This window comes from Hemiscyllium ocellatum, chromosome 5 (assembly GCF_020745735.1).
Source record: "Hemiscyllium ocellatum isolate sHemOce1 chromosome 5, sHemOce1.pat.X.cur, whole genome shotgun sequence".
NCBI classification, from domain to species: domain Eukaryota; kingdom Metazoa; phylum Chordata; class Chondrichthyes; order Orectolobiformes; family Hemiscylliidae; genus Hemiscyllium; species Hemiscyllium ocellatum.
Genome location: NC_083405.1, coordinates 103,580,910 through 103,598,657, shown reverse-complemented (window position 1 = coordinate 103,598,657; position 17,748 = coordinate 103,580,910). Strand labels below are relative to the sequence as shown.

Genomic DNA, 17,748 nt, shown 5'->3' with positions numbered 1-17,748 from the left:
CTATGAGAGGGTGTGTGTATGGGTGTGAGTGTGAGGGGTTTATGTGTGTGTGTATGAGAGAGAACGCGTATATGAGGATCTGCATGAGTGTGAGTACGTAAGAGCATTGTGTGTGTCTGTGTATGAGTGAGAGAGAGATAGTGTAGTGGGGTCACCTGTAGTGTGACATGAACCCAAGGTCCCAGTTAAGGCAATCCTCATGGGTGCCGAACTTGGCTATCAGCCTCTGCTTGGCCACTTTGCATTGTTGCCTGTTCAAAGTCTGCTTTGGAGTAAGGTCATCCTAAGATCTGAGGCCAGATCTAACCTCGCACCTTTCATTCATTGTCTGAGCTGAGATGTCACTTTTTTTATAAAAGTTAATTGATCTCAAGATTATGACTGAAAAGAAGTTCTAGGATTTACATATTAATGAACCGAAACCTACAACCCATTCTAAAAAATGAAAGGCTTAAGAACAACCTAGGTTTGTTCGATTTCAGTTGCATGACATTGTAATCTTGCTTTAAATTCTGTGTCTTACGGTCATGCTCCACAACTACCAGACGAAGGAGCAGCACTCCGAAAGCTAGTGCTTCCAAATAAACCTGTTGGACTGTAACCTGGTGTTGTGTGAGTTTAGCTAATGCTAAGTAGTACCACAAGTGGAAAGGTGAAGTTTCACTCCTTCACTGTGTTGAGGTCCTGATCTGAGCCAGAAGTAGTGCAATCTTTAAAATCACCCAGAAGCCAACACAAATATTGAAACAAGGTTTCTTATCTGGATGGTTGTTTACTTTTTAATATGTGAATCAGGCTGACTTTATCAATTACGGTCTATGCTATTGTAATTAAAATAATATTGAGAGCAGGAAAATTACTTAATAATCAAATGGAAAAAATATGGCGGGCAATTTAAAAAAAAATTCCTGCTTTCTAGATCCTAAAAATGATCATGTATCACGTTGTGCAGGTAATTCAAATTATCTTTTGTTCACTAAAAGATGTTCTTTTAACTTTTGCAGACAATGCCACCTGCCAGACCAGAATCTCCAGTGTATGCAAATTTGCAAGATTTGAAAATAACTCTAGCCCATTTACCCCCAATTCCCACTAGCCCTCCCAGGCAAATCCATGGTGAATGGGAGGTGCACAAAGATGCAACAGGACGGTTTTACTACTACAACAAGGGAACACAAGAAAGAAGCTGGAAACCACCCCGAATGACCAGAGACAGTGTAAATAGAGAACATGATAGCCAGGAGGATTCTGTAAATCATGGAGTAAGTACCTGCATTTTTAAAAAAAAATGTAATTTAGTGATTGTAGATAACATAACACAGCAGTAACAAAGTTCTTATTGTTTACATTGTTGTTGAGATTGAAATAGTATTTTACTAGTTGTTGTGGACAGTTATGAGTGGCTTTGAGTGTAGTAATAGTAGTTCTCATTTGAGGCAGAATGATCTACTACTTAACTTGGTGAAGCATATAAGAGCATAACAGCTGCACTAACATGATGTTTTTCATTAGATATCTTGAAAACTCTTAAGTGCGATTACCAAGTTGGTAGTGATTTTTGTAGAATTTTGTATTAGGAGTCAATTTGCTCCAGCAGCAAGTTTTCAACAATCCCCAACTCCTTTTAAAACATTTACAGTTGGCTGATAGAGCAGACATTATATGGTAAGACTGCAACTAATCCATTAAAACAGCTAGTACCCATTTCTTCAAAGTTTCCTCAGAAAAGGTAATTACAATTATGGAACTTTTTTTCTTGTAAAAATGCTGAAAATGATTGTTACAAGTTTTAATCTAAAATAGACATCTTGATAACATGTTCATGACCTATATTTCAGAGCTTAATCAGCTAAGTGTTAGTATTAGTATTAGTATTGAGCAGTAGGACTGTGCTAATGTGAGTTTTTGAGCAGTGTTTTGCGTTTGTTTTTAGGTATTTTTTTGAGTCTTTCAATTGTTAAAAGGGACAGAGATGGATTTAGTAGTGTGATGTCCTCTTCAGTCGAATGTGCGAAATCAGGGAGTATTTAAATGTTCCTAGAGACTCTGCGTCTGGTTGCAAATCCTATTGGATAGCATGGATTAGTTGGATCAGCAGTTAGAGGCAATGAAAAATTTACAGGTGTCAGAGGATATGATGAATGGCAGTTTCAGGAAGGTCGAAAATCTGCATGTATAGTCAGGTAGATGGATTATGGCTAGGAGAGGTAGGCAGTTATTTCTGGAGTCTCCTGTGGTTATTGCCATCTCAAGCAAGTATGCTGTTTTGGATGCTGTAGTGGGTGATGGCCTGTCAGGAGATTATAGCACTGACAGCCAGATTTCTGGTACCCCAACTAGCTGTACTGTAAAGAGGGGTATATCAGGTTCGAAGGAAACGATTGTGATAGGGAATTCTGTAGTCAGGGCACAGATGGATGTTTCTGCAGTCGTCAGTGAGACAACAGAATGACATGTAGCCTCCCTGATGTCACGGTCAAGGATGTTTTGCAACAGGTGCAGAACCTTCCAAAAGGAAAGTGTGGCCACCAAAATGTTGTTGTATACATTGCCACCAATGACATAGGAAGAGAATGAGTTGAGGTTCTGCAAAGAGAATGTAGGTAATTAGGCAGGAGGATGAAAAGTAGGCCCTTGAGGCTAGTAATATTTGGATTCTTTCTGGTGCCATGTGCTAGTGAGAGTAGGAGTAGGATCTAGGGCATATGAAAGCGTGGCTAAGGAGCTGGTATAAGGGGCCAGAACTCCCATTTTAAGACCATTAAGATTTCTTCTGGGGTCGAAGTGACTTGTATAAGAAGGATGGGTTGCACTTGAATTGAAAGGGGACCAGTATCCTGGCAGGGAGATTTCTTCATGCTACTCGTTAGGCTGTAAATTAATGAGGAGGAGGAGTGGGACCCAAAGAGTTAAGTCTAAGCCTGGTACAGTAGATAGGGGGAGCAAGTTGAATAGTTAAGACAGGCAAGAGCATGGCAGAGAATGAGGTAAGACTGATAAATTAAACTGCATTTATTTCAATGCAAGAGACCTGACAGGTTAACCTAAGACATGGTTGAGAACATGGGGCTGGGATATCATAGCTATTACAGAAACATTGCTCAAGGAGGGGCAAGAGTGGCAGCTTAATGTTCGGAATATAGTTACTACAGGAAGGATCGAAAGGGAGGCAAGTGAGGAGGGGAAGTGGTGTTTTTGGTTAAGGATAACATTATGGTTGCACTTGGGGAGGATATTCCTGGAAAAATGTCCAGTGAAGTTATATGGTGGAACTGAGGAAAAAGAAATATTTCAATAGTCCAGTAGTCAGTGGGAAATTGAGAAGCAAATATGTAAGGAAATCCCACATATCTGTGATAGAGTTGTAATGATAGGGGATTTTAACTTTCCAATCATAGACTGGTATTAAGGGCTTGGTTGGAGAGGAATTTAGGTGTGTACAAGAAAGTTTTCTTATTTTTACCAGAGAAGGCATAAAACTTCTCTTGGGAAATAAGGCAGGGTAAGTGAGTGAAGTGTCAATGGGAGAGCACTTTAAAGCAAGTGATCATAATTCTATTTGGTTTAAAATAGTTATGGAAAAGGATAAACCTGCTCTAAAAATAAAAGTTCTAAATTGGAGTAAGGCCAATTTTGATGGTATTGAGCAGGAGCTTTCAAAAGTTGATTGGGGGAGGCTGTTTGCAGGTAAAGGTACAATTGCAAAAGGAAGGCCTTCAGAAATGAGATAACAAGAGTTTAGACACAGTATGTTCTTGTTAGTGTGAAGGGCAAGGCTGGTAGGTGCAGGGAAGGCTGGATGACAAGAAAAACTGAGGTCCTGGTTAAGAAAGGGGCATATGTCAAGTTTAAACTGCTGGGATTGAGTGAATCCCTAGAAGAGTATAAAGGCAGTGGAGTATACTTCAGAGGGAAATTGGGAGGGCAGAAAAGGGACATAAGATAGCTTTGGCAAATGGGGCGAAAGAGAATCCAAAGAGATTCTACAAATATGTTAAGGTCCTAAGGAGAGAATAGGACACCGTAAAGATCAATTAGGAAATCTCTGTGTGGAATCACAAGTTAGGTGAGATACTAAACAAATATTTTGTCAGAATTTATTGTGGAGAATGGCTTGGAAGCTAAGAAACTTGGGGAAATAAACAGTAATATCTTGAAAAGAATCCATATTACAGAAGAGTACATGCTGGAGGTCTTAGAATGCATATAAGTAGATAAACACTCTGGACCTGATCAGAGACCCAGAACTTTGAGAAGCTAGGGGCAGAGATTACTGGGCCCCTTGCTGAGATGTATGTATCGTCGACAACCATGAGTGAGGTCCTGAAGACTGGATGGTGGCTAATGTGGTAGGAGGAAATGAGGACTGCAGATGCTAGAGATTAGAGTCGAAAGTGTGCTAGAAAAGCACAGCAGGTCGAGCAGGAGAATTGACATTTCACGCATAAGCCCTTTATTAGCTCATTCCTGATGTGGTGCCATTATTTAAGAAAGGCGGTAAGGAAAAACCAGGGAACTATAGACTGGTGAGTCTGATGTCATTGGTGTTCAAGTTGTTGGAGGGAATTCTGAGGGACAGCATTTACATGCATTTGGAAAAGCAAAAATTGATAAGAGATAGTCACTATGGTTTTGTGCATGGGAAATTGTATCTCAACAACATCATTGAGTTTCTTGAAGATGTGGCAAGGAAGATTGATGAAGGCAGAGCAATAGGTGTTGTCTGCAGGGACTTCAGCAAGCCTTTCAATAAGATTTAGCATGGTCGACTGGCTCGCAAGATTAGATCATATGAAATCTAGGAGGGGCTCGCAGATTGGATACAAAATAGGCTTGAAGGTAGGAAATGGGGTAGTGGTGGAGGGTTGTTTTTCAAAATTGGAGGTCTGTGACCAGCGGTGTGCCGCAAGGGTCAGTGCTGGGTCCACTCGCTTTTCCTCATTAATATAAATGATTTGGATGTGAATATAGGAGGTATGATTACTATGTTTGCAGATGATACCAAAATTGCTGGTGTGATGAACAGTAGAGATTATCTCAGTGTACAACAGGACCTTGATTGTATGGGCCAGTGGTTAGAGTAGTGTCAGATGGAGTTTAGTTTAGATGAATGTGAGATGTTCTATTTTGGTAAGGCGAATCAGGGTAAGACTTGCATACATAATTGTAGGGCCCCTGGGTGTGTTGCTGAACAGAGACCTAGATGCGTAGATACATAGTTCCTTGAAAGTGGAGTTGCAGGTAGACTAGGTGATAAAGAAATGTGCTTTGGTTGCTTGCCTTCATTGGTCAGTATGTTGAGTATCGGAGTTGGGAGGTCATATTGCAGTTGTGTAAAGCATTGGTGAGGACACTTCTGGAATACTTCATTCGATTCTGGTCTGCCTGCTGTAGGAAAGTTATTGTTAAGTGTTCAGAAGTTTTACCAGGATGTTGCTGGTGCCATCCCGTTTCTCACCACCCCAGTCGAAGCAAAATGCTCAGAGACACAGTATAGTTTTACCTCCTCCATCTTTATTCTGGGCCCTGGAGGAAGAGAGAACAATCGCCCATGTGCACAGAGACGTGTGTTTACAGTCGTCTCTGGAATAGCAGTTTCTTAATGAATTATATAGTTATTTTACAGGGAGGAGCATCTAAGGAACATACATATTGATTAGCTGGCTGTTACAATCAGCAAGTGTCAATAGCAAAGATTAAGCCATCTGGTGTTACACAATGAATGTTCATAACCTTAAATGGATTCACATAATGAATATTTTTCACCTTGTTAAATTGACCTTACATATTGAATGCTTCCAATATTATTAAATGGCTCTACATAATGAATGCTTTTCCACCTTGTTAACCCATTACCCTTGCCTCCAGCACCCCACTGTTAACTGCAAGTTGTCATGCTCAGCTGAACCTCTTATTTCACAAAACTCAAAACTTAACTCTTTGCCTACCTGCTCATACCCGATACACATTCTCACTGGGTCTGGAGGGTTTGAGTCTTAGGGAGAGACTGAATTGGCTGGGGCTTTTTTTCCTGGAGTGTCAGAGGTTGAGGGGGGAACCTTACAGAGGTTTATAAAATCATGAGGTGCATGGATAAGATGAATAGCCAAGGTCTTTTTCCTAGGGTAGGGGAGTCTATAATTAGAGAGCATTGATTTAAGATGAGAGAGGAAAGATTTAAAAGGACCTGAGGGCAACTCTTTCATGTACAGGGTGGCTGTGTGAATGGAATGAGCTGCCAGAGGAAGTGAGTATAACTATAACATTTAAAAGGAACCTGATGGGTATATGAATAGGAAGGGTTTAAAGATATACGGCCGAATGCTGACAAATGGGACTAGATCAGTTTAGGATGTCTGGTCATTGCAGATGATACAGGGACCGTCTGTTCCAATGTTGTGTAATTCCTTGATGCTATAAATATAACGTGCAACTGTAATTATCTTTAATCAATATGGTCAGGCATGTTATGACCCACTCAGGACAAGTGTGACTTGAATCTAGATCTTTTGATCTGGAAGTTTTGGATACTACCACTGCCCTGCAAGACATATAATGGGCAGCTATACATTGATATGAATGAGAAATTTTAAGAAATTGGTTAGTTAATGTCAAGTATGATCAAATATTAAATTATTGAATTTATTAAGTTTAAGCTGCTAAAGGTATATGTATGTTTTGTCATTCTGCTTTCCCGATGTACATTTGGGTTTGGATATTGGGGTGCAGTACCCTAATGACTATTGTACTGCATTAGTAGCCAAGATATCGGGTGAAATTCCACTTTTTGAAATGTAAAATTGGATTAAGTAACTCAGAAAATGGGTATGGCTTTAATTTATGCAAAATCCAACTGTTTGTTGAGAGTTTATATCTGGACCAATAAATGAACAGGCATCTTACAATTTGCCACTTCTTCATGTGAGACCGAACTCATTTGGTAATATCCTTCAGAGAAGTCAACTTCGCTGGGCCAAGATGTGACTCCCCTCCCACATCAGTTGATTCTTAATCTCCTTAGGCAATAAATCTTGTGTTTTAGTTTTGTCCACAATCAAGGAAAATTGTGGAAAACAGGAAAAAGGACATCAAGTTAAGTTGGGAAAGAATTGAGATGGAATCTAATGCACAGAAATGTGAGGTGATACATTTTCAGAGGAAAAACAGGTAATAATGCAAAAGTACTGATGAGATGAATGGAGAGATTAAATTGTGAACATACAATTTAGTGTATAATTGCTGAAAAAGATCCAGTTTCTTAAAACTTGGCATCTTGCCAAAATTCACATTTAAGAGAAAAACTACATTTATACTATTTGAGAGGACTTTATTGATTGATTGGATGGACTCTGGAGGAGATGGTGCCATGGCGAATGCACTAATAATTGATGATTTACACTTAACTGTCACAATTGGTTTACATTTTAAATCAGGCAGGTTGACTATAATTGGTCAAGGCATTGCCCTGATTAACCTGTAAATAGGCTGTCACCTGTGTTATTGAATTGAAGTAAGTGTTGTGCATGTACTTATTTAATTCATAAGTGTTTTAAGGTCTGTTGTGGTGCCAACAGTTACCAAGCTTGTGAGACAGGAAGCAAGGGTTTAAGTCCCACCTATTCCAGAGGTATGTCATAACATGTCTGAATAGGTTGATTTAAAAAAGCCATATTTACTTTGAAAGTGTAAATGAAAATAGATAAAGACACAAACGTTCCATTTCAGGATTTGCATATTGGCTCACAGTAGAAAAGTAGTAGTTAAGGATCATTTTTTTCACAAGTACATAATTTAGTGAAAGCATGATGTTAAACGTAATAGTCTCAGTTTGTAGTCTCAACCTTCTGTACTCAACATTGTATTTTTTTTCTCCTTTCCTTTTCTGTTGGTTTGTTTTTAATCTTATTTCTATCTTTATCCCTACCTGTTCTATTCAAATTGATTTTAAGTCACAGTCTACACTTCATTCGGACACCACCTTTGTCTCTTTACTGTATCCTTTATCACTATTTCTGGTTGTTACAGGATTGGAGTCTTTTGTTGTTTGATTTCCCCTACCTTCCACCCTGTCATGGATCATCCTTGATTTCCTGTTTGCCTTTCTCTCACCCCACTGGCTTAAATGCTATTACATTTCTACATTTCTTCAGTTTTCAAGAAAGGTTACATGGAATATTTACTCCGTTTCTGTCTCAGATGTTGCCTCACCACCTGAGATTTTCCTTCCTTTTTTGTTCTTAATTATTGTTCTGTATCAGAGACAAGATTTCTACCAAGTTTATTTTTAAACTCATATTTAGCTTACTTACCCCAGAAAGAGCATTATTTGAAAGGCTATTTAAGAAAGAGATGAGGTCAGGGCTCAGAATAATGCATGTCTATTTCACTGTCAGACTTGTTACTGTTTCCTAGTGCTGAAGTGTTTTCATGTGGAGCAACATTGTGACTTTGTTTTTCTATGATTGTTTGTGGCTAACAGAATGAGTTGTGCTATGTTGACAATGAATATTTTAGCTCATGAGAGCTTTGTTTCTTAGTGCTAATGATAAAAAAAATTTACAAAGAAATAATTAGCGCAGAGTTTGCCAAACTCTAACCAGAAGGGGATGCAATAGCTTTTCTGCAATAACGGTACAAGACATGCAATGATAGAATCTGGGTTGTTTTGTAACGATCAGCATATGGTTATATGTTGTCAGAGAGATCCTTCTTAAATAGAGACAATGGCTAATCTGATTACTCCAGATGCTGCTATCCCGATGACCTATTACATACTTGCTTATCAAGAATCTATTCACTCTGTTTTAAAAAATACTCAGACTCTCTTCCTCCAAATGGCAGAAGAAACTGAGTTCTAAAGATCTTTAAACCTTCGAATACATTTGCCTCATCTCTCATGGTGCCACTTCGCAAAGGTGACTCAGTGGTTAGCAGTGCTGCCTCACCACACCAGGGATCCATGTTTGATTCTAGCATTGGGTGTCTTTGTGGAATCATAGAATCTCCACAGTGTGGAAATAGATCATTTGGCCCATGGAGTCCACATCGACCCTCCGAAAACCCAGATCCACACATAGCTTAGATGAAGGGATCAAAGGCATGGTGGCTAAGTTTGCAGTTGCTTGAAGATAAGTAGAAAAGAATATTGTGAAGTTGACATCACAAAGATTGTGGGTCGACATTGTGGGTTCAGTGACTTGGCAAAAATCTGGCAGATGGATTATAACGCGGGAAAACGTGAAGTTGTTCCACTTGGCATTCAGACATTTGAAAAAAAGAAGTATTGAGGATTTAGATGTTCTTGTGGATGAGCCACAAGTTAGTATGGAGGTACAACAAATGATTAAGAAGGCTAATGAAATGCTGTCCATCATTACATGAAAGATTAAATATAAAACTAAGGATGCTGTGCTTCAGGGTATTGGTGAAACTGAGAATACCGAGATAAGTTTTGGTCTCCTTATTTAAGGAGAGATGTAAGTATGTTGCAGGTAGTTCAAAGAAAAATTTTTAGGTTGATAGCTGAAGGAGTGGTTCCTCTTACGAGGAAAGGGTGGACCACCTTTTTGCTAGATTTAACGTTGATGGCGGGTGAGTCCAGGTCTGGAAGACACTCCTAAATTTGAGAATCACCCTTTTAGGTCAGAAGTCACTGGACTTTTCCTGAGGGTTGTGTGACTTTAGAACTTCTAACCTCCAGAAGGCATTGGAAGCAGTCATTGGATATTTTTAAGATGAAAGTAAATTTTTATTTGACAGAGAAATCAAAAATTATTGGAGATAAATGGGAATGTGGAATTCTGAACGGAAATGAATCAAATATTGAATGACAGAGCATGTTTGAAGGCATATGGCATATGGCCGTATGTATGTATGTTAATCTAGCCAGCCTGAACTGGCAAATTAGTTCTGTTTTCATGCCTTCACAATTGCCTTTACTTAAATTTAAAATATTAACCTTGGACCTCTACCTCTTTCCTTCAAACTGAATGTAAAATTCAATCATTATGGTGACTGCTACCTGGGGTTCCCTTCATTATGGGACTTTAGTTTAATCTTCTCTCAATGCAAAATATCTGGTCTTGTACAGACTGTTCTCAGAACATGATTTGTTTTAACTCTGCAGTGTTGGGTTGCTTGCATTGTAGGTTTGGTATTGCTTAGATCATAAGAGCAGAAGTAGACCATTCAGACCTCCAATTTGCTCCACGACTCAATGAGGTCATAACCGATAATCCTTACCTCCACTTTCCTGCATTATCCCCTTAACACTTGATTCCCTTATTGACTAAAACATTGTCTATCTTAGCCTGGAATATACTAATGACCCAGTCTTGAGAGTCTTCTACCCTCAGAAGAAATTCCTTCTTGTCTCTGTTCTAACTGGGCAATCCCTTGCTCTGAGATTATAGTCATGGATGCTTACATAAGGGGAAACAACCTCTGCACATCTATTCTAAGAATCTTTAAATATTTCAATAAAGTTGCTTCTTGAGGTTTTGAACTCTGCTGAGTACAGGCCCAACATACTTGACGTCTTCTCATAAGAAAATCCTTCCCAACCTGGAACCAGGGAACAGGTTGTGGAGGAAAGTACAAAGAAAACTTTTGAGTGGAAGGCATGATGGTATGGTGAAAAGGGGAATGGTACTGGTACAGTTAAAGAAATAAAGAATGTGTCTGGCAGAGGTGGAATGGAAAAACGTAACCATTATCAAGAACTGTTCTTTACAAAGATCAGAGCAGAACTTTCATGTTTTCTGAATTTGTTGAATTAAGTGAGTGTGGAAGACCTTAGTGCCTAATTAAGATAAGGCGTTTCTCAAATTTCCGAAGAGCTTACTTAGAGCACTGTACATGAGCCAAGAATGGAGTTCTAAGTGTAAAGAGTTCAATAGAAAGAGTAACAACGAGAAACCCAGGATCAAACTTGTGAATTGAACAATGGTGTTCCATAAAGCAATGACCCAAATTCATATGATCATCCGGATAAATGAATGCAGTATACAAAATTAAATGAAATTGAAGTAAATAATTGCTTCACCATGTCTCCATTAGGATCATGTCCATTTGAAAGGCAGGAGGTGAAACAGCATGTGTTGCAGTTCCTATATTTGTGTAGGAAGATGCCATGGGAAGTGGAGAAATTGGTGGAGTGGTTGAAGTGTGGACCAAAGTGTCATAGAGTGAACAGAGGCTAATGATTGCAAAGGGGAAATTGATGTGGTGGCGATTTTGATGTAGTGGTGATATCACTGGTCTAGTAATCAGGGGTATTAGGCCATTGTCCTTGAGACACAAGTTCCAATTCTGCCACTGCCTCAGCAGAGAGTGCAATTTGGGTTTCAAGAAGGTTGATATAGTTCTTAGGGCTAAAGGTGGCAATAAGGTACTGAGTTGGATGATCAGCTATGATCATATTGAATGGTGGAACAGACTCAAAGTGACAGAAAATAGGGCCAATTGGGCTACTGCTATGTTTCTATGTGCCAAGTGGTGCCATTTGACTGGAGTTGAGTGGTACACAATAATGGAAATTTTATGATGCTTTCAAAAAATGATATACCACACATTTCTAATATTGTTTAAGACTTTATGGAATTCATAGAATTTGAAGAATTGACACTTCTATGACTCTTTAAAACTTAATTTAGTTATAAAGACAACAAAAATTGCTTAGGGGTGTTATTTGAATATTAAACTGAATTTTAAGCCAGTGCTTTCCTATCATGCAAATTGCTTATTTTTATGCTGATATTATATTTTGCATTTAATGCAGTGGAAACTATAAACAACGATTGAAGTGTGCATACTGACAAAATAAATATGTTTAAGTATGCATGGCATTGAGTTCTGTAACGTTTCATTGATAACTAGAGAGATTCAACAGTGTTGATTGTATGTTGTGCTTAAGCCTCTCATTTAATAGTACACCTATCTTGCATCTGTTAACCGAAGTATTGATATTTGCTGAAACTTAGATGTGAGTTAAGAATCAAAACCTATTTAGTACTTGAAGATGTCAAGCTTGATTTTGAAACTTGCTTTTGAAACTATGCAAAGGCTATGGGATACTAAGCCACAGCATCCAAGGATTGATCCTAGTTCTCTACTGCGTTAGCTGGTTTCAGTTATCATACTTTTGATGTTCCTGGGAGAGAAGGGAAATGACTCAAAATTCTGCTTACAGTGACAATTGAGTGAACTCTTGAAAAATATGTGTTTGTAAAAGGCAAACAAATATAGGATTGCCCTCATCGTTGAATTGCCAATGGATCTTTGTCCATAGATCAAAGTGGATGGTTCAAGCGTTTGAGCCTGTTTGGCACAAATGAATTGAGCCTGTTTGCCACAAGTGAAATTATGGCTGATCAGTTTTAAAACTCCATTCACCTGCCTTTGTTCCAAATGCTTTCATACTGTTGTTTTCAAAAATCTGTTGATTTCAGATTGAAAATTGTCAATGTAACTCTTTATCTGCTGTTTGTAGTCTGAGTTTGATGGCAAGGTTATATTACCTTGTCCGAGACTCTGCCAGTTCCTCTCAGTAGTCATCAAGTATTTTCAATATCCTAAAATCACCTCTTAAATGTTATTCCAGAGAGTACAAGCCACTGCTTCCAATTCGTATTTATATTCATCATCCTGACTCTATCCTATGCCTTCTAATAAATCTCCTAACTAGGTCAATAAATTTCTTCTGTGAAGGGAACCGTAATGTTAGTTAACAGGCCTTTATTAGGATCTTTATCAAGTGCCTTATGAATGTCCAAATAAACTGTATCCATAGATATTTTGACCATAAGATATGGGAGCAGATGTAGGTCTTTGACCCATCAAGATCATGGCTGATCTGATTACCCTCGACTCCACTTTCCAGACTTGGGCCATAACCCTTGATTCACTTATTCAAATGTATTTAAAATGCCATCCTTGACAGCCCCCTCCAGTAAAAAGATCCAGATTCACTAACCTCTGAAAGAAAGAAAGAATCCCTTTCATCTCCATGTTGACTCTTCCACAAAGCAAACAAGTTCCCCACATCCAACCTGCCAAGACCCCTAAGAATCTTGATTGCTTCAAGAAGGTTGTCTTACAATCTTTTTAACTCCTGTGATAATATAAGAGGCTTTTTTTTTGAAGAGATGTTGAAACAGAGGTGTAGAGCAGTCTGCTCCAAGACAATAAAGTAAACAGTTTGTGAGACCTTAGGCTTTTTTTAAAGAAGTTGGAACAATCGAAGCAGCACAAAGGGTGCACAAAACCATATAATCCCTATAGTGTGGAAGCAGGCCGAACCTCCCACCCAGACCCATTCTTCTTATAACCTTGCATTTCCCATGGCTAATCCACCAGGATTTTGCTGTTGAGTTTCAGAAGTTACTGTACATCTCTCCCTGCTACAGCAAAACTCATTACTTCATCATAGATTCATTATGATATAATAATCACATATAATGTGTTCACTGTGCCCTACCCCGTATTCTATACATCCAATCCTGTGAAGTCCCTAATCAATGATGGACACATCTATAAACAGCCCTAGGTTCTGATGATCTCATGACGTTTAACAGCCATTGCAGACACCAGGCCTTAGGATCTTTCCATGCATCCTATTAATTCCAATTCCAAAATTACTGACTGTACTCCTTCAGACATATCTTAGACTTATCATAAGGACTCCTTGAATTCTGTTGTTCATTGTATTCATTTGATATCTTGTTCAAATTCTGTTACTCATATTTTCCCACTGGCCTAATTATGTGTAAAAATACAAAAGACAGTTGCTTTCAAATTACTGCTATAAGATTCATAATGCTAATTTCTATTTTAAAGTTAGTCATATCTAATGTTTTTTTATCTGCCTTACTATTATCACTCTTTAGCTAATGAGTTGCGAGCAATTTGTTTCTTAGAATACACCAGGTATTCCTTTAGTGATAAAGAAAAGCTTCTTGAGGTAATTAACTTTCACATTTATGTTTGAATATTTTCTCCTAATGCTTTTAGTGATCCTTGTATTTTGTTATAATGTTGAAATCTGCCTCCATGGTTATCTGAAGAATCTTTAACTAGAACCTAATTCCTAATATTGTGAATAATTCTTATGAAACAACTAATCGTGGCAAATACCTTTATCTGCTGTTTTCATAACTGCATGATGACTGTCGTCTGGGGTGATTTTCACTCCACATCCTAACTGACTCAGTTCTGTCCTTGGATGTTTCTTATTAAACTCTTTCTAACAAATCTTGCAACTGTCATTTGTAAGGCTCCCTTTTGCCTCACAATAATCCCTTCTCAAAGGTACCATTGTGTCTCACTTAAATGCTAGAGCAGGCTTTTAATTTTGTTTAAGCACTTGTCAGCCATTTTGTGTAGGACTAGAGGGACAGCTTAGCTGCCAGCCATCTTGTGTCTCTCAAATATGAGCATCCCTAACAATAATGGACTATTATCATATGTAGTAAATGTACTGGTTCCCCTTTATCAGAGCTGCTTGTTGTCTCCTCAAAGAACTGCAATGAATTTGTCAGATATGATTTCCTTTCCTGAAGCCATGCTGACTCGACTTGATCATTTTATGTATTTCTAAATGATTTGGTATTTTGTTCATAATAGACTCTATAACATTTTCCTAATTACCAACTGATATATATTGAAACCTGTCTCTTATCTGCTTTCCTTTTTGAATAAAGGTGTTACATTGCCAGTTTTACAATCCTTAGATTATTCCCAGAATCTATAGATTTGGGAGGATTACTGCTGGTGCATCCACAATCTTTTAGATCTTTGATTATTTAGTACTTTTAGAATTCTTTTTATGTCTTCTGATGTGAAAATTGATATAAAGTATTTATTAAACTCCTTTGTGTTTTTCCGGTTCACAATTTTTAAAATTCAATCATGGGAAGTGAGCATCACTGGTTGGGCTCTCATTTATTCCCTGTCTATAATTCCCCTGGAGAAGGCAATGCCTTCAGGAACCACTGGAATCTATGTGCTGTAGCTCGATCTCCAGTGCTGTAAGGAAGGAATTCCAGAATTTTGACCCAACAACATTGAATGAATGGTGATATATTTCTGAGTAGGGATTGTGAGTGATTAGAGATGAACATGCGATACATCCCATGTATCCCATCTTTCAGATGGAAGTGGTTATGGGTTTGGAAGGTGCTAAGGATCTTTTGATGAATTTTGTAGGTGGTACAGTCCGCTCCTACTGATTGTCAGTGGTGGAGGGGGAAGACGTTTATGGATGTGACGTTTTGACCTGGAAGTTGTCAAGCATTTTCAATGTTGTTGGAGCTGCACTTGTCCATACAAGTGCAAAGTAAACCATAAGACATAGGAGCACAGATAGGTCATTCAAGCCACCAAGTCTGCTTTGTCATTCAATGAAAGCATGGGCTCATCTGATAATCCTCCATTCCATTTTCCTGACTTTTTGTTCCCAATGATGTTTGATTACCTTTCTGATTTTTTTTAAAGATCTGTCTATCTAATCCTTGAATTTACTTAATGACTCAGCCTCAACAGCCCTTATCGTAAAGAATTCCATAGATTCATTACCCCACTGAGAGACATAATTCCTCCCCATCTGTGCCTTAAATGTGTGATCCTTTATCCTGAGATTATGCCCTTGAGTCTTAGACTCTTCCACAAGTGCAAGCAACTTTTCTTTATCTACTGTGTCAAGTCCTCTAAGAAAGGACTTGACACAGTAGATAGGAGTGGCACGGTGGCACAGTGGTTAGCACTGCTGCCTCACAGCACCAGGGACCTGGGTTCAATTCCCGCCTCAGGCGACTGACTGTGTGGAGTTTGCACGTTCTCCCCGTGTTTGCGTGGGTTTCCTCTGGGTGCTCCGGTTTCCTCCCACAGTCCAAAGATGTGCGGGTCAGGTGAATTGGCCATGCTAAATTGCCTGTAGTGTTAGGTAAGGGGTATATGTAGGGGAATGGGTGGGTTGCGCTTCGGCGGGTCGGTGTGGACTTGTTGGGCCGAAGGGCCTGTTTCCACACTGTAAGTAATCTAAAACCTGTATGTTTCAATAAGGTCATCTTTCATTCTTTGATATTTCAGTGAGTACAGGCCTAATCAACTCATAAGAAAATCCCTCCATATTTGTTATGAGTCGAATGAACCTTTCTCTAAATTGCCTCCAATGCCAGTATATCTTTCTTTAGGTAAGGTATCCAAAACCATGCACAGTATTTCAGCTGTGGTCTGACTAGTATCTTGTATAGCTTTAGCAAAAAAACCCTAAACTTATGCCCTCTAGTTCTGGACTCTCCCACCCCAGAGAAAAGATCTTGTCTGTTTACCCTATCCATGCCCCTCATGATTTTATGTATAAGGTCATCACTCAGCTTCCAACACTCAAGGGAAAACAGCCCCGGTCTATTCAACCTCTTCCTATTGCTCAAATCCTTCAACTCTGGCAATATCTTTGTAAATCTTATCTGAACCTTTCAAGTTTTACAACATCCTTCCGATAGGAGAGAGAACAGAATTGCACACAGAATTCCAAATGTGGCCTAACCAATGTGCTGTACAGCTGAGAGATGGCCTCCCAACTCCTACACTTTTTCATTGCAAATTGTATGTCTTTTCTTTCAATCTCTTGCTATCCTTAACTTCACTGGTTAATTGTGATTGGCTTTATCCCCTTCCTAAAATCTTTCTTTTGGTGTATGACTTTGCTGTGAACTATGAACTTTTTTTAAATTTGTCTGCTAATGTCCTTCAGCCATCTGTGCTGCTAAACTCCCAATCATTCTATTTAGCTGTGCACTCAGTCCATTGTAATTGCCTTTATTTAAACTTAGTACAGTTGTTTCCAACCCAAGTTTCTCGCCCTCAAACTGAATCCTAAAATTGAAGTGTGATGGTTATTCTTTCCTAAGGGATCTTTTAAACCTGCTTAATTAGACATCACTAGATCCAAAACACTCTGATCCCTGGTTGGATTCGCAACATATCATTGAATTAAACTATTCTGAATACACTCTCTATGAATTCTTCCTAATGGCTGCTTCTGCCAATCTGACTATCCCAATCTACATGAAGGTTAAAGTCACCCATGATTAAAATCTGATTGAAGATTTGTAGCTCGGGTATCCGTTGTTGTGGTTCTGCTCGCCGAGCTGGAAGTTTTTGCTGCAAACGTTTCGTTCCCCAGCTAGGCATTCATCCCCGAACTCCATCAACAGACACATTGACCTGGACACCATATACAAACCACTACAGCTGAAACTGACACCCGGAAACGGCAAGAACATCCATCAACAGACACATCGGCCTGGTCCCCACATACAAATCACTGCAGCTGAAACTGACACCCGGAAGCGGCAAGAACAAACCAATATAAATACCGGAAGAAACATCAAAGCAGCGCTTCACACGAGGCTCCAACAGCACTGATGATGTTCCCTAGCCAGGGAACGAAACGTTTGCAGCAAAAACTTCCAGCTCGGCGAGCAGAACCACAATCACCCATGATTAATGTGCTGCCTTTGTTAGATGCCATTTATCTCCTGATTTATTCCCTGTCCCAATGTATAGCTACTTTTAGGGGACTTATCAACTACTTTCCCTTTTTATATCTCCACCCATATGGATTCTGTATTATCTGATTCTCAATCCTTTCTTGCTCTCCTCCTTATTTCACTTTATACTAACAAAGGTACTCTACCATCTTTCCCTTCCTGTCTATCCTTTTGAAAAATCACATACCCTTGAATA

The 17,748-nt window shown here is 38.9% G+C and overlaps 1 protein-coding gene across 6 annotated transcripts in view; it reads left to right on the top strand.

Moving 5' to 3' along the window:
- LOC132815809 (rho GTPase-activating protein 12-like) overlaps positions 1-17,748 on the top strand; it is a 213,517-nt gene that overhangs the window by 89,456 nt on the left and 106,313 nt on the right. For all 6 annotated transcript variants that reach the window (XM_060825069.1, XM_060825067.1, XM_060825068.1 and 3 more), the window contains exon 3: positions 1,005-1,262. In XM_060825069.1, coding sequence (XP_060681052.1) covers positions 1,005-1,262 — 258 coding nt within the window. The remainder of the gene's footprint in view (positions 1-1,004; positions 1,263-17,748) is intronic.